At 53.0% G+C, this 24,498-nt stretch overlaps 11 protein-coding genes; 6 read left to right on the forward strand and 5 right to left on the reverse strand.

The window, feature by feature from the left end:
• The first annotated feature begins 2,233 nt into the window (after positions 1 to 2,233).
• Positions 2,234 to 3,706, forward strand: CHC_T00008294001 (containing a SNARE domain). XM_005709914.1 is given in 2 exon segments: positions 2,234 to 3,052; positions 3,053 to 3,706. The coding sequence occupies 1 exon segment, from the start codon at positions 2,234 to 2,236 to the stop codon at positions 3,050 to 3,052; it is 819 nt and encodes a 272-aa protein (XP_005709971.1). The 3' UTR covers positions 3,053 to 3,706.
• A 2-nt stretch (positions 3,707 to 3,708) lies between these two features.
• CHC_T00008971001 (WD40-repeat containing protein) lies at positions 3,709 to 7,094 on the reverse strand. The gene is made up of 5 exons (XM_005709915.1): positions 6,393 to 7,094; positions 5,615 to 6,350; positions 5,475 to 5,527; positions 4,134 to 5,411; positions 3,709 to 3,783 (listed from the first exon to the last, which is right to left on the reverse strand). The coding sequence occupies exons 1-5, from the start codon at positions 7,092 to 7,094 to the stop codon at positions 3,709 to 3,711; spliced, it is 2,844 nt and encodes a 947-aa protein (XP_005709972.1).
• A 383-nt stretch (positions 7,095 to 7,477) lies between these two features.
• Positions 7,478 to 9,039, forward strand: CHC_T00008693001 (FK506-binding protein (FKBP)). XM_005709916.1 is given in 2 exon segments: positions 7,478 to 8,551; positions 8,552 to 9,039. The coding sequence occupies 1 exon segment, from the start codon at positions 7,478 to 7,480 to the stop codon at positions 8,549 to 8,551; it is 1,074 nt and encodes a 357-aa protein (XP_005709973.1). The 3' UTR covers positions 8,552 to 9,039.
• Positions 9,040 to 9,041: 2 nt separating this feature from the next.
• CHC_T00000370001 (hypothetical protein) lies at positions 9,042 to 9,308 on the reverse strand. The gene has a single exon (XM_005709917.1). The coding sequence runs from the start codon at positions 9,306 to 9,308 to the stop codon at positions 9,042 to 9,044; it is 267 nt and encodes an 88-aa protein (XP_005709974.1).
• A 3,385-nt stretch (positions 9,309 to 12,693) lies between these two features.
• CHC_T00008620001 (arginine N-methyltransferase, putative) lies at positions 12,694 to 13,125 on the reverse strand. The gene has a single exon (XM_005709918.1). It carries the CDS (start codon positions 13,123 to 13,125, stop codon positions 12,694 to 12,696), a length of 432 nt encoding a protein of 143 aa, XP_005709975.1.
• A 425-nt stretch (positions 13,126 to 13,550) lies between these two features.
• On the forward strand, positions 13,551 to 14,575 carry CHC_T00009060001 (hypothetical protein). XM_005709919.1 is given in 4 exon segments: positions 13,551 to 13,733; positions 13,734 to 13,917; positions 14,119 to 14,498; positions 14,499 to 14,575. 2 exon segments carry the CDS (start codon positions 13,734 to 13,736, stop codon positions 14,496 to 14,498), a joined length of 564 nt encoding a protein of 187 aa, XP_005709976.1. The 5' UTR covers positions 13,551 to 13,733; the 3' UTR covers positions 14,499 to 14,575.
• A 1,026-nt stretch (positions 14,576 to 15,601) lies between these two features.
• On the forward strand, positions 15,602 to 17,578 carry CHC_T00009433001 (aspartyl-tRNA synthetase). Its single transcript, XM_005709920.1, has one exon. The coding sequence runs from the start codon at positions 15,602 to 15,604 to the stop codon at positions 17,576 to 17,578; it is 1,977 nt and encodes a 658-aa protein (XP_005709977.1).
• Positions 17,579 to 17,702: 124 nt separating this feature from the next.
• On the forward strand, positions 17,703 to 18,512 carry CHC_T00009039001 (N-Acyltransferase). XM_005709921.1 is given in 2 exon segments: positions 17,703 to 18,413; positions 18,414 to 18,512. 1 exon segment carries the CDS (start codon positions 17,703 to 17,705, stop codon positions 18,411 to 18,413), a length of 711 nt encoding a protein of 236 aa, XP_005709978.1. The 3' UTR covers positions 18,414 to 18,512.
• A 1,764-nt stretch (positions 18,513 to 20,276) lies between these two features.
• Positions 20,277 to 21,507, forward strand: CHC_T00008701001 (hypothetical protein). XM_005709922.1 is given in 4 exon segments: positions 20,277 to 20,368; positions 20,483 to 20,675; positions 20,772 to 21,350; positions 21,351 to 21,507. The coding sequence occupies 3 exon segments, from the start codon at positions 20,277 to 20,279 to the stop codon at positions 21,348 to 21,350; spliced, it is 864 nt and encodes a 287-aa protein (XP_005709979.1). The 3' UTR covers positions 21,351 to 21,507.
• A 52-nt stretch (positions 21,508 to 21,559) lies between these two features.
• On the reverse strand, positions 21,560 to 22,942 carry CHC_T00009217001 (member of major facilitator superfamily MFS_1, containing a MFS domain). The gene has a single exon (XM_005709923.1). It carries the CDS (start codon positions 22,940 to 22,942, stop codon positions 21,560 to 21,562), a length of 1,383 nt encoding a protein of 460 aa, XP_005709980.1.
• Positions 22,943 to 22,952: 10 nt separating this feature from the next.
• CHC_T00008376001 (metallophosphoesterase) lies at positions 22,953 to 23,432 on the reverse strand. Its single transcript, XM_005709924.1, has one exon. It carries the CDS (start codon positions 23,430 to 23,432, stop codon positions 22,953 to 22,955), a length of 480 nt encoding a protein of 159 aa, XP_005709981.1.
• Positions 23,433 to 24,498: the final 1,066 nt, after the last annotated feature.

The raw sequence follows: 24,498 nt of genomic DNA on the forward strand, positions 1-24,498 counted from the left end.
GCATGTGCGGCGGTGCGAGTCGGCGCTCGCAACAAGACGAGGCGAGGGCGGGGCGGCGGAGACGAGGGCGCGCGCGACAGAGGTTCGGGAGCGGTGCCGAGGTGATGGTGGGTAGGTGCGGCTTGGGAGAGGGGGATGGACGTATAGGGTGAAAAGTAGAATTTGGAGCGGTGGCGGCATCTGGGGCAGGAAAGTGGCGGGAAGTGGGTTTGGATTTGTTAGGTAGCTTGGCACGGGGCGCTCCACGGTTTGAGATGGAAGGCGTTGCAAGGCGCTGCAGAAAGAGAGGACGAGTGTATCTGGTAGAGGCGATGGCATGCAAAATATAATATATATATAATTTGCAGGTGTGTGAGAAGATGTTGGTCATGTGAGCAACGTCTCCTCACACAGCTGTGTGAGCAGGTGTGTGAACACAGTGTTCAGCTCTAGACTACTTGGTAAGTTTATGTGCAGTATGAGTTTGGATACGGTAGTTGAAAGAGAGCGTATGGCGGTGTTGAACACTAGACTCTAGAGTTTGGAGATGGTGGTAGGGGGCGTTGTGTGGTGGGTATACGGAGAGAGATGTTGGTGGGAGAGCAAGGTCAGAGGGCGTATCCGTTGATGAAGGGGTTGTTGGAACTTGCATATACAATGAGATGGAGTACCCTTTCAAAGTGGAAAGGGAGCTCCATCTCATTGCATTATGTAAACGCGGAATGGGTGTCACTATTACTATTACTATTACGTGAGGTTTTACCAGGTACCCAAGGGTATGATAGTGTCCATCGGACAAAGGTTGATTCATAGTCTCGAGTTTTCGAGACTCGGCAAGGCGCGATTTCACTTGCGCGTGTTGGTTTGCAACGAGAAGGGGCATCACTGATGCAGGTAAAGCACTTGCTCGTCGATTGTAGCGAAGAGCAACCGGTGGGGTTGACCAGCAGGTCAATGCAATTATTGTCGGCAGTTTTCGGAACAGCCTTAAAAGAGCAGGTGTAAGTAGGTGTAAAATAGCGAGGGGCCAATCAAAGCTCGCCAAGTTGCTCAAAAATGTATCAGTTTACACGCACCGGTGGGGATGCTCTTGAGGCACATAAAGGTGATATAGCCCATGGCAGATCTCACCATACTGTACCCATTTTTCTCTTCTCTCTCTCTAGTTCTCAACCTGTAGCAGGAGCGAGGCAGGAGCATAGGAACATTCCGGAGGGTGCTTTCTACTGGGCGCTTTCTACTCGGCTTGCAAGATGAGAAAGAAACAACGTAAGGAGATTCGGAGATTTCATGTTATGACAACGCGTGGTCGACGCTCGCGCACACACACACACAGCGAGGGAGCGGGTTCTCCCTGGTTGTAAATAAAGTTTTTTATCATACGCGATATGCGCCGTGATTTTAATACAATTCTCAATAAACTCAATTACAGTAGGGGCAAAAGAAGCCATTGATTACTCAGGAATTGGGCAGAGAAGGGCTCCTTTAAGACAGCATGGACGGGCGGGCATGTGTGGACATGTATGGACGTCGGCCTGCACGAGTCCGCACCGTGCAAAGGCGCACGGTGTGAACATGGGTGAACATGATGCCATAATGCGTGAGAGGCGTGTGACCCGCGCCGAGGATGGCGGTGCGGCGACAAGTCGGTAAGGTGATTTCTACGAAAGCGGGCATTTCCGCGCGGGAGCCGCATGCGAATATTGTCGACGCCGGTCACGACACAACCTTGCTGTTGCGCGCGGCATCAAGTGGGGGGGGCTCGCCCGGCACCAATTGGGCAGCAAGCGCGACAGTGCACGGCCCCGCACGTGGGACGCGGGCGCCGGCTGCCGCGTCCAATCACGGCGGCGCTGATGGTGTAACAGAAAAAGAAAAAAGCAGAGCGCCAACGTGGCGGGGGGTGTCCCTGTCCGACAGCAACTTGCATAAATTAACTCGCACGCCGTTTCGACGCCCCCCCCGTCGGAGAAACCCCGCTGCCGGCAACCAACGGTAACACCCCTCGCCCACTCTCCCACCAGAGACATTCCCCTCGCTGCGTTGCCGCCATGTCCGCCCAGTCACTGCCCCCGTTACCCAACCCGCACAGATAAACAAGACACCGCCGCCAAAACGCACCGCCGCGGGTGCCACCCGCCGCGCTCCATTCCGCCCACCACCCGCCCCCAATCCCGCACCCCGTCCCCCTCGCCGCGCTTCACATTCCGCACGCCCCCCGCTTCCGCACGCCGCCGCGCGGCCGCCCGCCATGATGTCCGCGTCGCCGCACGTGGAGCTCGACCTGGGCGCCGCCTTGCCGGGCGCGTCCCCGTCCGAGTCCGCCTTCGAGACGCGCACCTCGCGTCTAGACGCGGACCTGACGCATCTGGCCCGCTCCCTCTCGGCTTCGCAGACGCTTCTCTCGCGCCCGGACGCCGCGCCGGCCGCCCTGACCCCGCACATGGACGCGCTGCACGCGCTGGCCGCGTCCGTGCGCCGCGACCTGGCCGCCCTTGCCGCGCAGAACTCCGCCGCGGCCGCCGACCCCGCCAGCGGCCCCGCTACGGTCCGCATCCGCGTCGCCCGCTTCGAGGCCCTCTCCAAGCGCTTCTCGGCCTTCCTCACGGACTACGAGGCCGCGCGCGAGGCGTACAGGCTCGTGCTGCACAACGACGTACGGCAGGGACTGGCTGACCTCGACCCCGCGCTCGACTCCGCGGCGGTCGATCACGCTATGACACGACCGGCGGGTATGGACGCCGTGCTGGAACGCGCTAGCCCTGACCTCAAATGGCAGGTTCGCGATATACGAGAGAGGAATTCTCAGTTGGTCAAGCTCAACGCCGACGTTGCTACGTTGCATGACATGTTCACGGAGCTTTCCTTTCTCACCGAGAATCAACAGGGCCTCATTAATGACATTGAACTCAATGTCCAGCACGTGAAAGGCGATGTCAAGAGGGCTGATGACGAGATCGTCGAGGCCCACAAGTACCAGACATCGGCCAGAAAGAAGAAAATGATAATCTTTATCCTCCTCGCCATCATTCTTATCATCATAGCTGTCGTTATCGTCATCGTTGTCACGTGAACTGCCATCCTTAATTATCTCATTGTTCAAGGCCGCCTGGAGTTGCGCAGCGATGGTACAAATGAGTACCGTGTGCTCGAGCACCGGAGCACGGCAACTTTTGCCCTCTCTTCAGGGAACGCTTCTACATCTGGTTGTCCAGAGAAGTGCACACAAGTCATGCACACCTGCACACCTGCGCGGTAGGAGTGTCTTTTCGAGCGCTGAGCGCACTGTACATCTCTAATGTCTAGATGACAAGTGACCTCATATGAGGCTACTTTTCAACTTTTTTTTTCTCGACTTCTGCTTGCTCAACAACAAGGAAAAGGATACTATCGCCACTGCAGTTGAGTTCGGCGTTGCGGAAGGATGGAGTTTGGTGAGATCTGGACGTTTTCTCCATCCGTTTTAGAATGCCTGAAAAAAAGAAGCCTTTCTGACCAACCTCAAAGCGTTATGTGTTGATATCTCCGAAACCAAAACGCCTGTTTAAAATGTCAACCGGGTATTGAAACTTCACTGGATTCTTAGTTTTTCTGTGCATGCACAACTGCTATCCCAATGTTTTCCAAGTTGTTCTTGCCGAGGGCATGTACCTTACAGAAATGGTCTCCAAACTGACTTTATAAAGTTTCGATTTAATAACGTTGGCCGTAAAATAACGCGCTGTTTTTTCATTTGCCCACAAAATCGCAGGACGTAAAGTATAAACCCGAGGTTGAAAAATTCCACGAGTTTTGAGGACTGACCTCCAGCGGGGTCCCTGCCCGCAACAAACGCAAGTCTGGTACATCGTTGTGCCGCCCGACGGATCACGTGCACCTGCGTGAATACTCGCTGAAGCGAATATTGTAGCTCGCCACAACGATAGAAAGGTTCTCAGTCGAAAGGGCGATGTGTTTCGTCTTCTTGACAGGCTGAGGCTGAGGGGGGCCGCTTGGAGAATACCGCTTTTTAGAAGCTTCTTCTTCTTGTCTATCTTTCGCGGTTGCTTCGGCGGCATCTGTGGCAGATCCTGTCGCGACACCTCTTACGGCGTAGACACCAACCACACATCGATCTTCCACTCCACTCCCGTCCCATTTACAGCCTTTTACACTTGTCCTGAAAAAGTGGCCGAGAGAGACATTACTGTGTCAAAGACAGTGCGTAACTTCTGCCATGCTCCTTCCTGAGCCAAACACAAACTTTCTAATAGTGCCGGTCCTCCTTCATCCTTGGCAAGCCATGTGCCGTGCGTGGTCAAAAACAGATTCAGATGTGCCTGAGTGAGTTCGTACTCTTCAGGCGAACCCAACCTCTCTTGGAAGAATCGCGCAGCGTTGATCCTTGAGTTGGGCCCATCCAATGTCTGAATTTCTAGGTCAACACCAGACGCATCAAGTCTATGCAGCAGTTTGGCAGCAGATCCGTACTGTTCTCGCGCGACAAGGCGACCGAATTCGCTGTTGGCCCAATCGTCATCTTCCGCATCGCCAAACCCTCCTTTTCTGTCCTTGGCCTTCTTCGCAATCTTTGACCTGACCTCGTCGGAATCGCCAACGTTAAACTCCATCTTGATACCCTTGACAGTTGGGAGAAAGAAGGGTGCCGCTTCTGGCTTCTTTGCCGGCTCCACTGGTTTGTTCCTTTCCTTTATCGCCTGAAGGTTGCTAAGGGTTGTCCAGTGCGTTAACGGCTTTGCGCTCAAAGTTGCAATGTTGCTAGAGAGCGGTTCAATTGTGGGTGCCTGTCCCCTCTCTCGCGCTTTATCGTGCGTGGGTTTGTTGGCCTGCTCTGAATCACTGTTCTCATCCCCGCCATCAGCAGAGCCAAGCATCGTCACATCATCATCCTCATCACCTTGTCCAGGAATAGAAAGACTTGCAAACTTTGACGTGTCCACCCAAAGCGACAGACCAAGGTCATTGACGTGTGTAGAAGCCAGATATTCCCCGCTGGGAGCGACGGCCACGCTTGTCGGGGCGTTCACACACAGCAATGTGTCAATGATCCGCCCAGACGGTAAGTCCCATGTCTTGATTGTGCTGTCCATACTTGCCGAAATAATACGGCGACCAAGGGGATCGAAGTTCATATCTACAATAGATCCAGCGTGACCAGAAAACTTGCGTGCCAACTTTTTTGTTGATGCGTCGTAAACGTATATGCAAAAGTCATCACACGTCACAGCCAAAAGGTCCGAGGCTGTGCACCAAATCAGTTTCGTGATTTGGGTTGGCGTTTGTATAGATCCTTCCCGACGGAGACGGCCGTGAATATCCCAAAACTTGATCAGGCAATCGTCATAGCCGGCGGATACCATAACATCTCCACACCCGTCAACAGCAAGCCCAGCGACCGGGCTTGAGTGCGCTTTCTCCCAAACAAGACATGTCTTATCTTCCTCTGCTGTTTTCTTCATCTTCAAATTTTCATCCAGAGACTCATCCCCATACACTCCTTGATGTTTTCCGCTCTGGAGGTTGTACGAATGTATCCGACCGTCTTGCCCTCCAACAATGGCGTAATTTCCGCACGGTGAAAGAACAACGCAAGTCGCAGCTTGATCCTCCACCATCGGCTTGGCTGCCTTGCCACTCTTTTTCATATTCTTCGAATCCAAGTGCTTGGCGCCTCGCCGAAAGGCGAGTTGGTACTTCTCTGGCCGATCCGGAGGCAAAAGCACATGGCTATGAGTGGCACCATCCTGCATCCTCCAGGTGTACACTTCCCTCAACTCCGAATGTACGGTTGCGATATTTGCAAAGTCTTCATCTCTTTGACGTAAATTGTTAGAAGCAATAGATGTAATCGGCGGCAATTTCTTCGCAAGGTCGAGCCTCTGATCACCCCTCTCAATTCCCGCGTCTGCTCTTCTCCTCTTTTTCGCCTTTCGTCCGCGAGGTTCCACGCCCTTCTGTGCAAGGGACTTATTTCGGGCTTCCCTCACTATTGAAACCATTCTGAGTTCTCTATCCAGGCCAGCTGATACCATCATGCTACCATCATAGCCACAGAACCGCACCAAAGTCGGCGGTAGCCTATGCCCCTCGCGTGACCGGAGAACTCGAGGCTCTCTCCTCAAACCATCATATACGTGCACCTTAACCGAGTTATCCTGCAAACCTGAGGTGAACAAAACTGGCTCTGCCAGTAAAAACTGACACAGAGACGCACCGCCTGCATGTACGCCTCGAAGCTCAGAACTCAAGCGTCGCTCATTCAGATCCCACGTAAACAAATTACCACTAAAATCAGTAGAGACAAGGCTTTCGGTGCCGTCGGAGCGAAAAGAGACCGCTGCGACAGCGTGTGGCGGCAACCCTCCTGCAACCTCTCCGCTTCCATCCGCCGCGGCATGTTGGAACGTGAGGACAGTCTCATTCGCGCGAAAGTTGTGAAGCAAAACCCGCCCGTCAGCAAGCCCAACGGCGACTACGTCGAGCACTGGGGAGGGTTCGAGTATCGTGACAGCGGCAGGAAATGAGTCGAACTCGTGAATGATCTTCTTTGTTCGGAGATTAAGCAGAATACAGCGGCCATCACTGGCACCAAGAAGAACTTTGTTGAGATATGTGGGTGGGTGAGCAATGGCAGTAAGTTCAAATTTTGGGGGCAAGGTGATGTCAGCGAGGATGGCCCCCTCAATTGGCAATGTGCGCTTCGTAGAGGACGGGATGCTCCAGACGATAAGACGATTATCTTCACAGGAAGACACGAGGACGTCGCCAGCTATGAAAAGATGTCTCACTGGGGCGTCGTGACCATGCCAGATGGTGACCGGGGCCAGACGTTTGAGCACGGCAATATCAGAGCCCAGCGCAACAAAGGTGAGGTCGTGAGCGGCTGCAAGACAAGAGATAGGGCTTTCAGGCCATGCAGAAGGAAAGGGCTTGGAAACGAGCTTGAGTTGGAGAGAAACGTCATAAAGGTGGAGAGCGCGACCGGCACAGACGGGAGTGGTAAGGAATGTTGCCGTGCCTTGTCGATGTAGTACTGGAGAACAGCGGGCGACAGAGCCGTCACAAACCAACCCAAGAGCGCGGTACGGGGTGTAGAGGGGATGGGCGGAAGGCATTTTGGTCTGAAGCAGAGCCTGAGGGCGTGAAAGGCGAGTTCGTCGCCGGCGGAAAAGTCGAGCGGGGTGGCGTACGTTGTTGCAACAATAAGGCAAGCAGGGTTCTGGAAAATTGCCACCGCCGGCGGACTGCGTGGTGATTGGCCACCTTTCCGTTACGATCAGGATCAAACAATTTGGTAGCGGCTATGTGTCAAAATATTTCTAAAAATAAGAATGTGGATCCCGCAATCATACGACGTCAGGTTGGTAACTGATATAAAAGTCGCCAGCGGCCACCGTCGACGTCCAGCCCGCATCGCCCGCCACACTTCAACACCGTTGGTTTCATCTGCATCAACTAATATTCTGCATTTTGGTCTCCATTGCAGAGCATTTGACCAATGGAAACAGATAAGCTCGCGTTTTGGGGCATTGCTCTGAAGCCTGGGGAGCCCGCAGATCTCGACCTCCAAGATGGAGAGACGCTGCACGTTACGATGGCCTCGCTTGGTGTCGATTTGGCTGACGAAAAGGGCCGCTCTGTCGTCTCCGCCACTGTCCGCGACGGCAATCAAAAGCATGGGTTGGTTGTCCTCAAAGCTGGGAACACAGAAAGTCGTGTTATGGACGTGTCGTTTATTGGAGATGAGAGCATTACGTTTGAGGTGTCCGGCAAGAACGTGGTCCATCTCGTAGGAAATTTTTCGTTTGAGGATGACATATCCGATTCTGACGAGAGCAGCGATGGGGAAGCCGAGGGATTGATCGGTCTTTACGATGACGATGGTGATGACATGGATTCTGACTCGGATGGGGATGGGGACATTCCGGATCCTCGCCTATTGGTCAACAGGCCTCCGGTCATCACGGAAGTTACGGAAGAGGACGAGGAAGAGAAAAGAACAGAGGCTCTTGTTAGCAAAAAGAACAAGGGCAAGCTTCCAAACGGAAAGCAGAAGGCTGAGCCGAAGCAAGTCACTCCGAGGCAAACGAAGAAGAGCATCTCTTTCATGAAACCAGAAGAAGACTCTGAGGAAGAATCTGAAGAAGAGTCAGAGGAATCGGACAAGGAAGATGTCAAGCCTGCTGCAAAGTCTGGGAAGAAGGGTAGCAAAAAGGGAAAGGCCAGACCTGAAGAGGAGGAGGAAGATGAGATTAAGAAGGTCAGCGATGATGACACCCCAAGGAATTCAAAAGGGAAGAAGAACCGCAAGAAGAGGGCAGCTAACCCGGTTGAGCCAGCTTCGCCGACAACGAAGAAGTCAAAAATTAGTCAACGTCCTGGTACGCCCGCGGCCGTGAAGACTTCTCAAAAAGCTCCGAAAGCGGACAGTGCCAAGGGACCTACAAAAAAGACTGCCAACGGAACTCCTGCTCCACCTGCGCAGAACAATGCAGAGGGTGAGAATGGGACAGCCTCGAAGTCGGGTAAGAAAAAGAGGAGAAGATCCAAGAGGGGAAGCGGTTCAGCCTGAGCTGCTTGAATCAGCACGGTTTAAACCACACTGCAGACCATGTTTCGATTTGTCTCTTGTAAACACCGCGACCGAACATCTTTCGCATACTTCCGACTTATCATGCTGCAACAAAGATATTCTATACAACTCGTGCGCGTATTGGCTTGGTATTTGTTGGATTCAGAAGCGTCATTTCCGCTTCATGCTGGAAGTTGGCATCCTTTTTGCAAGAGAGCGATGACGCGCCGCCCATATAACTTGGCTCTCACGTGGTATGTGCTCGGGCGGCTCCTGGGCGATGTAGTAGCGAAAATGTTTGGTTCCATGCTTTGTTGACATTTCTCGCGCGAACAAGGCATCCACAAAGCGTCTTCTCAAGTCGCACTTTTTGTCAGACCTGATCCATTTATTTAGAATATAGTAGAATAAGTTTGTCGTAGTCCTCGGTCCGTTGCAAACCAGTATTGCATTAGCATTGCGTAAACTTCATGGGTTTTCGTGTGGTCTTTCATTTTGATAAGAGATCAATTCCAAGGACACGAGGAAGGATCTGACTTCGCAAATGCGGAGGAGGAGGGTGCTGAGCTCTGGGGTGCGACGAAGCACGCTGCCTGGGCCGCTCAGTTGTACTATGAGCGTAAGGAGCTGATGGCCACGGATGTGTAGCGGTCCACATTTCCAAATGGCCGATTGCATCATGGCCACAACAGAGCAGTTGGACGACTTCTTCCTCTCTAGTCCAATCGTGGGACACGTGGGTCATGGCAGCTTTCATACCGTCATTGCCTTTAATCCCCTCAACCCGAAGGAGCATCAAGAAGCGCCTCGGTGAAACAATCTCATGGTCAATCGAGCGATTACCACGGACGAGCCAAGGACTGAAGAGCACGGTGCCGGGATTAGAAAGAAGCAGTGTCTCGTCCCAGAACTCAGCGAAAACGCGGTGGCGATGGTGAAGACCGTCAGGCGTGCACTGGACCTAGATACTATTTTGAACCCGGGCAAAATCATCGACACGGAATACTGGGGGTATGTACCACGAATGTGTTCCCTCTCACAAGTCCTCGTGACTTGTGAAAGGGAACCTTTCGTGGTTGTGTAGGGCCGTGTGCCCCCCTTTTTTCTCTCTCTCTCTCTGACAGGTGACGTTGTGCGCGCTTTGAAGTAATGTGTTCTTTTGAATTTCGGTAAAGTGTGTAGGCACCACTGATACTTCCTTGGAAGTGCCGGGAGGAGAGCCGCTCGTTCCTTAAATAGTTGCGTTATTATGCCCTCGGGTTCCATCTCATCAAGCGAGGTGCTACCTCTCAAAAAAGGAGGGTCGTGCAAAAATAGAGCTATCTCCATAGCTCAAAAACCTGTAGCCACGGTCGAGGGCTTCTTGATAGACGTTAAAGAGGTCCTGCGGCGTGCCGCCAAGAAAAGCAGAGACGAGCATTAGCAGCGTTGATCGTGGCTGATGAAAGTTGGTAATGATGGCGTCAACCCTGCGCACAACGGAACCGATATCGTGAAATGGACTCATGTTAGTGACAGTCCTCACCCAAAGCTCCCTTGCCGAGCCGCCGTGCGCACCTCGCAAACGTACATTTTAAACGGGTATTCCGGAACGATAAGAAGTTCGGTCGTTCCGAATATGGGCACATCCCTTTCGCGATGCCACTGTAACATGGCCTCCATAGCCTGGTGCGGTGTCGGGAGCGCGTCCTTGCCAAGCTCATCCATCCTCTCATATGGCTCCCACTGCCCGACATGGATGGTCGCCCTTGCGCCCGCGCCCTCTTCCACGAGCAAACGCACGCCAAACCAGTACATAGACTCGAGCGCGCGCACAGACGTAGTCCCCTTACGCAAAAACACGAACGTATCGACAGAAACAAAAATAAGTCAGCACACAGGCCCAACACGCCTCTCAAAGAACACAAATTACATTAATCCCCTCCTACCATTGCGACAATGGGGCTGCGGCTCTCCACGTGCCTACCCACTCTCTCCACGCAGGCCCTGCGCAAACTCATCAGCTCTGAATGCATATCATGGCCTCCGACAGTCTCCGCCGTAACCGGAGCAAAAGTGCCCGCGCCAACATGCAGCACGACGTCCTCCATCTGCACGCCTCGCTCCCGCAGCCGCTCCATGATGCGATCGGTCATATGCAAGCCAGCGGTCGGGGCAGCGGCGGACCCGGCCGTGGACGCGTACACGGTCTGGTAGTTCTCTTCGTCGTCCGGCTCTGCGTGGCGTTTGAGGTAGGGCGGGAGCGGGGTTTCTCCGACGTGGGCCAAGACGTCTGCCAGCGAGGCTCCGTGTTCGGGGCGGCGGGCTACGGGAAGCTCGAAGCGGACGGTGGCGGCCTGGCGCTCGCGCGTGAGGACGTGGGCGGCGAGGGCGTCGCCCGCGCGCAGGACGAGGCGGTCTTGCGCGCGGACCTTCTTGCCGCGGATGTAGGCGCGCCAGACCTGGGCGTGGGGCGGGCGGCGCAGCGCGGCGGCGGGGTCGGCGTGCCGGTACGGGTGCAGCAGCATGAGCTCGGCCGGGGCACCGGTGGTGAGGTTGCGCATCGGGACGCGGGTCGGGACGACGCGCGAGGAGTTGAGGAGCAGCAAGGATTGCGCGGGGAGCAGCGCGGGCAGGTCGCGGAAGGATAGGTGGCGCGGCGGGGAGCGTGGATTCACAACGAGCAGGTTCGCGGAGGCGCGGTCGCGCAGTGGGTACAGCGCTATGTGCGAGGTGGGGAGCGTGTAGTTGTACGTGCTGGCGGTGTGCGATTGCGCGCGCAGCAGGTGCGAGAGGAGGCGCCGGTGCTGGGCGGGGAGGGGGGGAGGAGGCATGGTGGGCGGAGGCTGGGGGGGTGGGCGAAGCGAAGGCGTGGATAGGGAAGGGGAGGGGGGGATCAAGGTAAGGTGGCTTTGGAGGAAGCGGTGATCTGCGGGACACGGAGCACGAGGAGCAGATGGGCGGGGGGGGTCCAGCAAGGACAGTTCAGAAAGGGTTTGGGAGCAAGTGGAAGATTGGGCCTACAGTACCGTTGGTACTTTACGTTGCATTGCAGTCGCACATGCCGCATTTGATGGAAGTAGGCGAGTGGGCGTTTCGCTTTCCGGTGCATCCGGTACATCACGATCCGTCCACGTGGAAGCGACGTCACTTTCGGGGCACCTCCACGATGACCCGAACCTCAGCGATGCATCGCCGGGGCCCCTCTCCTCATGTCCATTCGCCCAGCCGACGCGTGGCGCGGCGCCACGCGTCCCAGCAACGAAAACGCAGCATCCAATCGGTGACGTCTATCCGCCCGTGCTCCGCCCCTCATAAAAGGGGGTCTGCCCCCCTCCCCCGCCCGCCCATCTCCTCTCTCCGCACCAACCGCAACCATGCCCCCCCGGCTGCACCTGCACTACGCGCGGCTCGGCCTGTCGCCGGGCGCGACTCGCACGGAGGTGGGCGCTGCGTACCGCGCGGCGGCGCTCAAGCACCACCCGGACCGCGGCGGGAACGGCGCCGCGTTCGCCGCCGCGCGCGACAGCTACGACGCCATCCTGGCCGCGCCGTGCGCTGCGTACCACCCGGCGTCGCTGCGCTCGTACCGCCACGCCGCCGCTGCCGACTGGGACGGCATGTGGGGCATCCTCGGCGCCATCGTCGTCCCGTCGGCCGTCGGCCTCGCCGTCGGCGTCAGGCTCATGTACACCGGCAACGAGAGGAGCGGGCTCAGGGCAGGCGGCACCAGCAGGGTCGCCTCGCCGGATGATAACCCCGTCCAGCGCTCCGCTTCTTTTAGCCCCCACCAGCCCGCGCCGCGCGACACCGCTTAGCTAAACCTACTCTGCACACACACGGTGAACGTCCCTGTCGAGGCTGCAAACCCGCTCCGGACTACCACCCGTCCGCTCGTGCCGACCTGCGTCTTCAACGCTTCCCCCACTAGCGATACCTCGCTTCGCCCCACCGCCGACATTTTCATTCCGTCGTACTCCACCCAGAGACGTACCGCGTCCACGCCCTTTGCTGTGTCCACAATTAGCTCGCCTTCCGTCATGCTTGTTATCTGTTTCGGGGAAAACGTGAAGAGGTCGTATTCATGGAGCACCACTGCCGCACTGCTGGGTGACATCCTGTATTGGAAGAGGGGGAGCGACACCCGTTCTTCCCTGGGCCAGTCAGAGTACAGCGCGCTCAAGCTGCGGTGATGCAGCCACATGTTTCGCACCAGCACGAGCTGCTAACATCGCTAGCAATCCAGTCCCAGTCCCGATGTCTAAAACCCTACTCTCAGGCCGCTTTTGCAAAGCGCGAGACAATGCCTTCGCATACTTTGCGCATCTGTCGTTGTCATTGAGCATTGAGGTCATTTGAGAGAGCTTGATGGCATTCGTCATTGCATCCCGATTCGTCACTCCACACTCTTGCGTCACCATAAACCCTCCATGGTAAGGATTCTGAATCGCACGGAAAATGACAAGGTTACCAGACTCGTCTGCGGTCACCAAAGTTTCGTTCAATGCAAGCTGTTGTACAGCATCCACGACGCCAACTTCTGGCATGAGGCTTCTTCCACCTCCAGCGAGGGCTCCATCAAATCTATCCCCCATTTAAGGTATGTGACCAATGTCTCGTTGAGGGCAGCGGGCGCACGGCGGTTGGGATAAACGATACCGCCTTCCCGGCTGCAGCTAACGCAGGTGCAGTCAAACACTTTCTCGAAAACTGAGATATGATTTCAAGCTGCCTAGCGCGGTTCCCTGGTCACATCAGCCTCTTCCTGCGCTCACAAGTTTGCATCATCCTCATGTCTATGATGGATACAGCGCGGTAAAGCAGAAATGTATGCGACGCGGATAAAGGCATCGGTGAATTAAACGTCGTCCAAGTTGATGGTCTTCATATTCAATAATAATTTTTGAAAAACTTTTGGGCTTTTCTTTGATCCGTGATCCACAAAACAAATCAGCGGCAGACTTGACTGCCATCTCGTCGTCAAAGCCACTTCCCAGCATTTCCTACATTTGATGTCCACAAGAGCACGCCGATCTGCAGATTGCCCAGCAACTCCATACGGCACTCAGATTTACAGGCAAGGTCAACGACGAGCTCAAAAACGCGTCGGCGGCTGAAAGTCTGTCGCAAGCGGTGGTATCTGGGAGCACTCTTCTGCTTTCACGAGGCCTTGTGAACAAACGATTGCTTGACTGATACAACAATGGCGCGACGAGGAGTGTGGGAGCTAAATGAGGTAATTGTGCGATACTGCGCCAGCAGCGGGAGCAGTCGAGGAATACGCGAGTTTGTGGCAAAAGACCTCGCGGATTTTGCTGAGCGCAACCCGCAGATTACTTTCAAGACCGAGATCCGTGGGGGACATCCTTGCGTCTTTGGCAAATATAGTGCGTGCCTTGCATTCTTTACTGACGTGTGCTCCTCTGGGTTTAAACGGAATACCTTCCTGATGTTAGCGAGACAACAGTCCGGGCTTCTATTTACTTGTATTCCTGCGCGATCGAGAAAGAAAATCGACCTGTCGTGTTGAAAACTAACCAATTGTCTCGCATTCCTCCTTTGCCTTTCTTGTCTCATTTATGTTTCAGTAACTGGATACGAGAGATCTATCACCCTGAAGAACCTCAGTCCGGAGAAGATCGGAGACGTTTTCACCTACTTGCGCAACACGCTCGGGCGAAAGGTACCCAAGCACAACGAAATCAGTATTGGAGTCGTAGAGAAGAACCAGGAAAGCGTTCAGGGGTTTTGGAGAAACTCGGCTACATTGCTAGAAAAAGAGCTGCCAGAGGTCACACAGCTACGGGAACGAAGAAGACAGGAATATGGCTTGCAAAGCATGATTGACGATGTGGGAGTGACGGGGATCGTGCGCATCACGCAGAAACTACTAGAACGGCAAGAAATGGCGAAACAAGCCGCGCTAGATGCGGAACCCAAGGTAGAGAAGATCCGCGCCACAGAATAGAACAAACGTAACCTGATATCTTATTTGCTCGCTCCCTACTTTATGTAAGTCTGGCTCTAAGTCTATCTTTTGCAACACTCCTCAGTATCCTTTTTGTCATCCGGAGATCAGCTATATGCTTGACGAAGCCCGAAGACTTCAGTCACATCATAGAAGTGCTGCGTTTGTTCTATTGAAGCGATAAGCGATGAAAATGGCCATGCCGAAAATCTGTTTTCCCATTGCCATGAGAGGATGGAGACCTTTCGGATCTTCGGCATTGCACATTTTCGTCGCCGACGCCTAGAGAATTCGTACACAATACGTGCCTGTCCGGGCTCTGCTTTCACAGCAGCCGCGTCAGGCGGGTATAGCAACCCTCACTACCCCATAACTAATATCGACACTCAAATATGCTCAGGGCGCCCGAGGCCGCATTAGTGAGGCAAAATAGAGCTCATCACAAGTTGGCCTGGACGTAACAAATACGCCGCCGTCAAAACACCAGCTACGACACTGCTACGAACAAAGATCAAACTTTAATACGTGTTCGTTACTTCGGATCAAAGTACACTGTCACGGAAATGGATTTACACTTCTTGCTTACAGTTTCTTTGTCAACATAGCCTGTTGATGTCAACAGCGCGATCTCCAGCCCACAGATCAGGGCCGGCATACTGTAGCCAGGGCCGAAAAAGATGCCTTGAGTGAGAACAAATTTGGCTTTCTTAACCTTCGTGCGTGGGTGAGTGAAAACAAATTTGAGTGTGAACATGCTGTTCACGGTTCGGTAGCAATCGTCAACGTTCTTCCGCTCCGACTTTTTGAAGCCTTTCTCGTGCAGAACAGTGGTTTAGTATTATCGGAGCGATCCCCAGCTACAAGCATACAAGTGAACATTCCAAACCATATTTCCCAACAGAGCAAAGCGATCGCTCAAGATCAGCACCTTTGAAATGAATCTTGCATTTTCTTGCCCGAGCACGATGCTGCGCTTGGGGTTCCGCGCTTCGAGTATTTTGGGAAACTGCCTAAAAGTGCGAAGACGGCCAACGCGCGGAAGCTTTCTTCGAATATCTTGCCCGAGCTACTCCTCCAAATGCGATTCTGCAAATTTAGCCAGAATGTCCCAAACAGATTCAATTGAAAAGACGTCCGTCTCGCCGCCGCCCGACGTTGATACCAGTACCCTGGGTGTCAGCTCTCCGGCACCAATACCAGCGAGCACAGAACTCCGGTCACATACGTGTGGCCAGTTGAGAGCGTCTCATGTTGGAGAGCAGGTTCGGCTCCACGGCTGGGCTCACGCGGTTCGCGATCGAGGAGGTGTGCTTTTCGTCTTGCTTCGCGATCGGTACGGTGTTGTGCAGGTCACCATTGGCGATCAAAGTCCAAAAGAAGCTGTGGAAACTGGAAAAAATATTCGGCTGGAGTATGTCGTCGGTGTGGAAGGAACAGTAACACGAAGAGATGCAGCCGTCGTAAACTTGGAGATGAAAACGGGGGAAATTGAAATCGTCGCTACCGATGTGAAGATCGTATCCAGGACAAAGCCCATGCCGTTCATGATCGCAGAGCAAGGTAAAGGAAAAAAGGCAGACACCAAGAAAGGAAATCAAAAGAATAGCACTAAAACTGAAATTGCTGCGACTGGGGGAGCATCAGACGATACGAGACTGAAATATCGATACTTGGACCTTCGGAAACCGACCCTGCAAGAAAATTTGCTACTTCGACACAGGGCCACGATGGCGACGAGGAACTTTCTCGATGCTAGCGGATTTATTGAAGTTGAAACACCAATTCTGACGAAGGCGACTCCCGAAGGTGCCCGCGACTATCTTGTGCCGTCACGAGTTCATCCAGGAAGCTGGTATGCATTGCCCCAGTCTCCCCAAATATACAAGCAACTTCTGATGGTTTCAGGTTTCGATCGCTATTTCCAAATCACAAGATGCTTCCGCGATGAAGATCTTAGGCAGGATAGACAACCAGAGTTCACACAAATAGATCTTGAAATGTCGTTTGTCGAACGTGAGTCTGTTTTGGAAGTGGCCGAAGGAATAGTCAAATGCATGTTCGCAAAGGTTTTAGGAAAGCAAATAGGAGAAATCCCGAGGATACCTTACAAGGAAGCAATGGATAGATTTGGGGTTGATGCACCCGATATGCGGTTTGGGATGGAACTGAAGGACATCACCGACGCTCCAATTATCAAGGACAGCGACTTTTCTCCCATCAAAAAGGCTCTTGATGATAAAGGGATGGTGAAAGCCATGGTCATCACTGGAGCTGCGAAGGCATCTTCTCGCAAGGTTTTAGACGGGTACACGGCTTTCGTCAAGAGTTACGGTTTGTCAGGGCTACTATATGCAAAAGTTGGTAATGATAACACGCTGAACGGACCACTGTCTAAGGTAACGGGGGATAAAACCGGGTTTGAAGATTTCGTCGCATCAGCACTTAACGCGAGACTGGGAGACGTCATTCTCGTTGCATGTGGGACTCCGGCAGCCGTCAATGCAGGTCTGGGACGATTGCGTGTTAAGCTTGGGCAAGAAAACGGACTGACCGCGACGGGACCGGAATATGCTTTTTGCTGGGTAGTGGATTTCCCTTTATTTGAATTCGATGAGGGGGCAGGACGCTACGTTTCCGTCCATCACCCCTTCACTTCGCCCTTACCAAGCCAAATGAATTTGCTCGAGGACGAAAGTCGGATTGGCGATATCATGTCGGATGCCTACGACCTCGTATGTAACGGAAGTGAAATAGGGGGAGGTTCAATCCGTATTCACAATCCTGAGGTGCAACAGAACATTTTCAAGGTTCTGGGAATTTCAGAGGCAGAGCAGACGGAAAAGTTTGGATTCCTGCTTGACGCGCTTTCCTTCGGTGCACCTCCTCATGGGGGTTTGGCTCTCGGACTAGAGCGATGCATTATGATCATGGCGAAGGCAGATAGCATTCGAGATGTTGTAGCATTCCCTAAGACGACAAGTGCATCTGATCTTATGGCTGGCGCACCGGCTCCTGTCTCAAGCGAGCAATTGGAAGAATTGTCTGTCGAGTCTACTGCACAAGAGGAGAAGGGGGAATGAGCTTGATCTGAGTGAGAATATTTTTTGTCTCATTTTTGGCTTTCGATTGCTTTCTCGATCCCAGAAGAGTGAAGCACTCGTGGTTGAATCATCATCAAGACAGATTCGAAATATATTGTGAATCATGACTTCGGCTTATGGCCAAGCAGTTTTGAATGAAGACTCTACCGGGAGGGACTATTCCAGTTCCTTGCCATACATTCCACTGATTCGCAACCTCCCCAATGGTAGAGTTGTGAAAATTGACTTCATCCGCAATCAGCACGACATCGCTGCAGTGAGGACATTACTGAACGATGTGATCAAAGAGGGAATGTCATGGCCTTTTGAAAGGCCCCTCACTGACTTTGAGTTTCGAAGCTACTTTTTCTCCCACACGGCTCTCGTCGCGCGAAACAGCAGCGGCGCTGTCATCGGAGCCTTCTATTGCAAGCCCAATTTTCCTGGGCGGTGTGCTCATTATTGCAATGGAGGCTTTATCACAGACCCTGGCTACCGACGCCAAGGTGTGGCCTCACTGATGGGAACTGTCTTCCTGCAAGTCGCAAAAGACCTTGAGTTTAAGGCTGTTTTGTTTAATCTTGTTTTCTCATCGAACGTGGCCAGCCTTCGGCTTTGGGAAAAGCTTGGGTTCAAGAAGCTAGCGCGCCTTCCGCGTGTAGGAAACCTACGGGAAGGCTATTCAGATGCTATTCAGTACTATTATGATCTGGAGAATGGCTGCCGAGAGCAACGTACTAACTTTCGTTCAAAACTTCGGAGAGCACTTCCACAGGTTTCTCTCGTAGTGGTTGCATTTCTCGCCGGGAGGCTGTCGGCTACCATATCGACATGAACCAGTACTTCTTCACCTGCACCAGGTGTGACAATGCTGAAGTTTGGGATCATTAAAGCCGAAAGGGACGGAAGCGTTCGCTACTAATCGATTATGGAACTAATTGTCTTCCCTCGGGTAATCTGCAAGTAGCTTTCCTTTGAGAACCCTTTCCAGTTTTACCACTGGACGATGAGTCAAATGATCTACCAATGGCGGTAACGCCCTTGTAGTCAGTAATTTGTTTTATCACTTCTCCATACACTTCAAATTCCCAAACAAGCTCGCCCCCGCGTCCAAGCAGCGGAGGAGAAACTGTACACGATATGCATCCATGCTCTCCTCCTCTCTCATCTTTTCTAAGCTTTCACTGTACTGCTCGACAACGTTCTTCATGTAGGCTTGGCGATATGAAACAAACTTGGCATCAGGGTCATCTTCTCGATGCAGTAGTAGACCCTGGCTAGTTGGGGGCTGCAAATCACCTTTGGAGAACCCTTTCCCGAAACCTAACTGCGAGGCCGCTAGCAAATGATCGCGATTCAGTTCAGCAACCCTCCGCCAGAGCGTCATCTCCACATATTGCTTCGCCAATGGAACCTTCTTCAAGCGAACCATATCACTCACAACTGATTCTTCTAGGTCTACAGCATCATCATCCGCGTTTGGGTTCATCCACTTTTTCGCGGTAGAAACAGTATCATGAATCAGATACATTATCCTTTCGCAAAAGTCCGCAGACGCACCAACCATACTGACTTGCGTCTTACTGTCTAGTGATCGCAATGCTTGAGGTCGAAATAGAGGCACTGCAGCGTGGCCATGTAGAAAGGCATTTCGTTTTGTGGTCGCTTTCTTCAGAATTTCGTCCACAGTAGGCAGGTTCGCGTTAGTGTTGTTCTCATCGCCAGGGGTCGAAGTAATTACGGAGCCATTCAACTCCCCATTCTTTGTGACGTTTTCGTTGTCAGAATCGCTTAAAGTTGTGTGCCGTTGCTTCTTTTTGCTCCCACTTTTTTTGTCCTTCCGTTTTTTCTCACTGCTCCTTTCCTTGTCCCTCTTCTTCTTTTTCTTTTCGTTAACCGGTGTCTCATCCAAAGTTAAATCCATGGCTTCCTCAGCTTCATTCTCTTCATGAGTCTCTATTGATTTTCGTCGCTTCTTGCGCCTGTCTTCCTTCTCCTTCTTACTCCGTTTCTTCTCACTCTCTTTTGTCGTTCTTTCCTTCTCAGCCGAGACTGGAGCAATTTTAGACGCATCGCCTTTCATTAAGTTCTTGTCCTTTTTCTTCTTCTTCTTCTTCCTTTCACTGCTATCTTGAGTTCTGGGTGAAACGCCCTCCACCTCAATTGAATTCATCTCGTCGTGTCGCCTTTTCGCCATCTTGACAAGATTCAAGACGATTTAAGATGTCTCTCTGCGGTAACCACTTTCTTCCAGAGAAAATCAAACGCGGAAACATTAGCAGACTCAGACACAACCTCAATTGAATACTCTATGGGCGGACGACGGCGATTGCGAACGCAGAAAAAGCTATGGTGAGGCAAAAAGGGGGCAGCCTCTGATCCTGATCTCAGGATCAGAATCGACAAGCCTGTCGTTAAAATATCAAAAAATCACTTCACTTGTCATCGGTCCAGCAGTGCTCCTGGGACACGCATGTTGCTGGTATCATGACTGGCTCCGCCTGCCACGATTTGGCGCGTGTCCATTTCCTAACGTCTCGTCTGCAATGCTCCCCTTTTCATTCCGCCTCTACGACTCTCCACCTACACACACAACCACCGTACCCACGCCGACGCCTCCGTGCACATGACCGCTGACTTCGTTCGTCGGCAAAAGAGCTCGACTACAATTGCTCGAACCGTTTGACGCCCGCGCGCCATGGCTGCCAACTTTTGGAGCTCCACGCACTACCGGAACTGGCTGAGGAGCGCCGAGGAGTTCATGTCCCAGTCGCATGCCGTCATCAAAAGGTACATTCTCCGCGTCTCCTTTTGTGGGAGTTACATTTTCTCACTATCTTCTGGAAGTGCGTGTATTCTAACAAATCTCTTTTATGCCTTTATGGTTGTTTTTGTGCAACGCAGGGATCACCCATTGTTCAAGGAAGATGAGATTAACACCATCAAGAGCATCTACTCTCAAACCATCACCACTCTCGCGAAAAACTCAAAGCTGCGCCAACGCGTTGCTGCGACCGCTATCGTATATTTCAAACGCTTCTTCCTCAGGAACGCCATCCGCGACCATGACCCACGTCTCATCGCCCCCGTCGCATTGGTAAGTCTCCCACCACTGTACATTTCTGCACGGCTATGCTTAAACTCCGAAACTCACATTGCGATCCTGCTTTCCCCATCTACTTGCCCTTTTTAGTACCTCGCAGCAAAGTCTGAAGAACACCAGATGCCTGCAAAAATCGTCGTCGCACAGATGTTATCTCTCTATGTGGGCGACCACCCGTATCCCTACACCGTTGCGCACGTCTATGACTACGAGTTCAAGATGATAGCCTGCTTGGACTTCGATCTCATAATCTACCATCCCTATCGCCCGCTGGTCCAGTATTGTGCCGATGCGAACATGACTGATTTGCTCACCTCCGCCTGGCCAATACTCAATGACTCTTACCGCACGGACGCATGTTTGCGGTACCCGCCTTACCTCATCGCAGTCGCGTGCATTTTCATCGCCGGCACGCTGCAGGACCGTGATATGAAGGAGTGGTTGCAGAAACTCGGTATCGACTTGCAGGAACTCGGCGACGTTACCCAATATCTTTCCACTCTTTACGTGAATCCCAATCCGGTGCGGGCGACAGGTTCACATGTTGAGATTATCAACAACAAGCTCCACTCTCACTTCGGGTCGAAAATCCAAAGCGTTCCTGCCGTTGTGTCCAAGAAGCCACCATCTTCGAGTCGACCAAAACTCCCGTCTCGTGCTGTAGACTAGACACGCATTTTTTTGAACATAGGCATTGTCAATACAATCATCGCCGGCTAACGGCAACCTGAAGAACTTTTCCTTTATGTACAGCACCACAACACGAGAGTCTATTCGGCGGAGCGGCATGTGTTCGAACAGAAATAAAACGCAAGTACATAGACCATGTCCCTCGACTTGCCTACTTCTCTTTCTTTTTTTGTTTTCTGAACACGCTACTACTTCATCCGCTCCCCTTCCTCCACATCCTGCATAGGTGGGCTTGAGTATTTTCTGTGGTTCTCAATTGGTAGTTGATCGTTGCTTTGGCACGGCGTTTGATCTCCGATATTGGGTCTCAGACAGAGGGATAAGCCAGCACAAACAATCATGAATATACCAAAGAGGCCAAGCGCCGCATCATAAGACCCAGTCCTAGCAGTCAACTCTCCCACCAAGAAGGGACCAAGATAGCCACCAATGACACCGGTTGAATTAATGAGCGCAAAGCCCGCCGCGGCCGTCTCGCCGCTGAGAATGCTCGTAGGAATAGCCCAGTACGGGCCGAACATTGCCCATACGCCCGACGCGGCGACACTGAGACAGAACAACAGCAAAAGCAACTGCTCTCCCAACAAGGTATGAATCACGCTTGCGCCGAAGAACCCCATAGCAGCTACAGAAGCGGAGACCGCGAGATGTAAGCGGCGCTCACGCGAACGGTCTGATGACCGAGCGACCAGAATCATAGCAGCTCCTGCACATAGATATGGCAGGGCGGAAATGAAACCGACAATCACATTGCTCATATGCGAAACGCTCTTGAGTAGAAGCGGGAGCCAAAAGATGATTCCATAATAGCCACACGAGTAGAGCAACCAGATACCGATAATGAGCCAGAGCCATGTCAATCGCAAAGCCTGGGCCAGCCCTCCAACGGCATGGTTGCCGTTGCGATTGTCGAGCTCCGTCTGTTGTCGGTTCATAAGCCATTCGCGCTCCTCTCTCGTGAGAAACCTGGCCTTGGACGGCTCGCCATCTAGATAGAACAGCATGAAGAACGCAAGAAAAATGGTAGGGACAGCCTCTGCAATGAAGAGCCAGCGCCAGCTTCGAATGCCCAGAAAGCCGTTGAGATAGGTCATGATAATTCCCGCGAGCGGGCCGCCAATGATACCAGACACGGCCGTGGACGTCATGACAATTGTATAACTGAGCCCCATATCCTCCTCCGCAAACCACAAGGTTAAGTAGTAGATGACGGCCGGAAAGAAGCCCGACTCAGTCGCGCCGACAAGCAAGCGGAGCAAATAAAAATCTCTAACGCTTGTAATCAGGGCCATAGCGCCGGACGCGAGCCCCCACGCGAGCAAAATGAAGGGCAAACCCAGCTTGGCGCCAATCCTCTTGACGAAGACGCTGCACGGGATGCCGAATGCGGCGTAGGTAGTGAAGAAGACGCCGGCGCCGATGCCATACGTGCGCTCCGAAAAGCCGAGATCCGTGTTCATGTCGAGGGCGGCGAAGGAGAGGTTTGTGCGGTCGAGGTAGCACATGAGGGCAGCGATGAAGAGGATGGGGAGCAGGCGGCGCTGGACCTTAGCGTCGACAGTTGCGCGCATGCGGACCTCGTCATCGGAGAGGGCGTCGGGGCGCACGGAAGACCGCACCGGGACGTAGTGGCCGCCCATGGAGGAGTGCGGGAGGTTGCCGGCGAGGGAGGTGTGGAAGACGGGGGCTGGCGGCGTCAGCGGCGGCGAGGGAGGCGTCGAAAGGGGCGGGGAGGGCGCGGGAGTGGGGCGCCGCATGAACGGGGCGCGAGTTTGCCTCGCCTGCTGACGAGGATGCAAGCACAAAGTTGGGGGATGTGCTAGGGGGGACGTGAAGCCTCTGTGCTGTAAAGCTTGGCAGAGAATTTGAAGGAAATTTCAGGAGAGAGAAAGGGCATGCTGTACTGCGGGGGAAAAATTTAAAAAAATTTTGAAATGGCGAACTTCTGTACGGTATGTATGCCCACATTTGAGGCAACGGGTGTGAGCGGTCATACTGTAGTGGCTGACACAGACGGGTTTGCCTTGCTGCGCACCACGCATATGCTACTGTAACTCCCATGGCGAATAGCCAGTGAGAGTCTTTGTTACCGTTCAAATCCGCCGCAATTACAGAACTGAACCTGACTGTTGGATGCATCTGTCTCTACCACGAAGGGTTCGTCAAACTTCGGGAGCGCCAACAGCGGAGGAGACGTCACCCTATTCTTCAACTCCTGGAAGGCGGTCCGCATCTCTTCCGTAAATTCAAATTCGACTTTGGTAGAAGTAGCAGCATGCAACGATGCAGAGACTTCTGCGAACTTAGGGATGAATCGGCGGTAATACCCCGCTAGTCCAAGAAAGCTTCGTAACTCCGTCTTGGTGCGCGGCTCGGGGGTGTCCCAAATGATCGATGTCTTCTCTGGATCCACCTCAATCCCTTTCTTTCCGATGACGTGCCCCAATAGCCTGGTCTGTGATTGCGCGAAGGAACATTTCGCAAGCTTCAACTTCAATCCACTGCGAGCAATCAGCTCGAACACTTCAATTAAATGGTCAACATGGACGTCCAAGGACTTTGAAAAGATAACCACGTCATCAAGGTATACTCGGACGAATGGCAGGTCTCTGAATACGCCATCCATCATCCTTTGAAATGTTGAAGGAGCGTTCATGAGCCCGAATGGCATTACTTCAAATTGAAAGGTCCCGTACCGACAGACAAACGTCGTCTGTTCTTTGCACCATGAAGCCATCCGCACTTGCCAATAACCTGAGAACAAGTCCAGGGTAGTGAACACTTTGCTTCCTTCAAGGTCGTCGAATATCTCTTCCATTTTGGGCAACGGCCACTTGTCGGCCTTCATCACCCGGTTAAGCGCGCGGTAGTCAACACAGAAGCGAGGTTTCCCGTCCTTCTTCGTTGCGATGACGACCGGAAACGACCAAGGAGCTACAGAGGGGGTAATGATCCCTGCCTTCTGCATCTTCTCGATCTCCTCGCGCACTACCGCGTTGTGTCTCGGAGGGAGCCTCCGAACGGCGTGCGAAATGGGTCTGTCGTCATTTAACTCAAAAGAATGTGACACAGGGACATCTGCCGGCCTGAGGTCGTCCAAAGTCCATGCAGCTATTCCCATACTCTT

The sequence above is a fragment of the Chondrus crispus genome, genomic scaffold, assembly GCF_000350225.1.
Source record: "Chondrus crispus Stackhouse genomic scaffold, scaffold_504, whole genome shotgun sequence".
Classification (NCBI taxonomy): domain Eukaryota; phylum Rhodophyta; class Florideophyceae; order Gigartinales; family Gigartinaceae; genus Chondrus; species Chondrus crispus.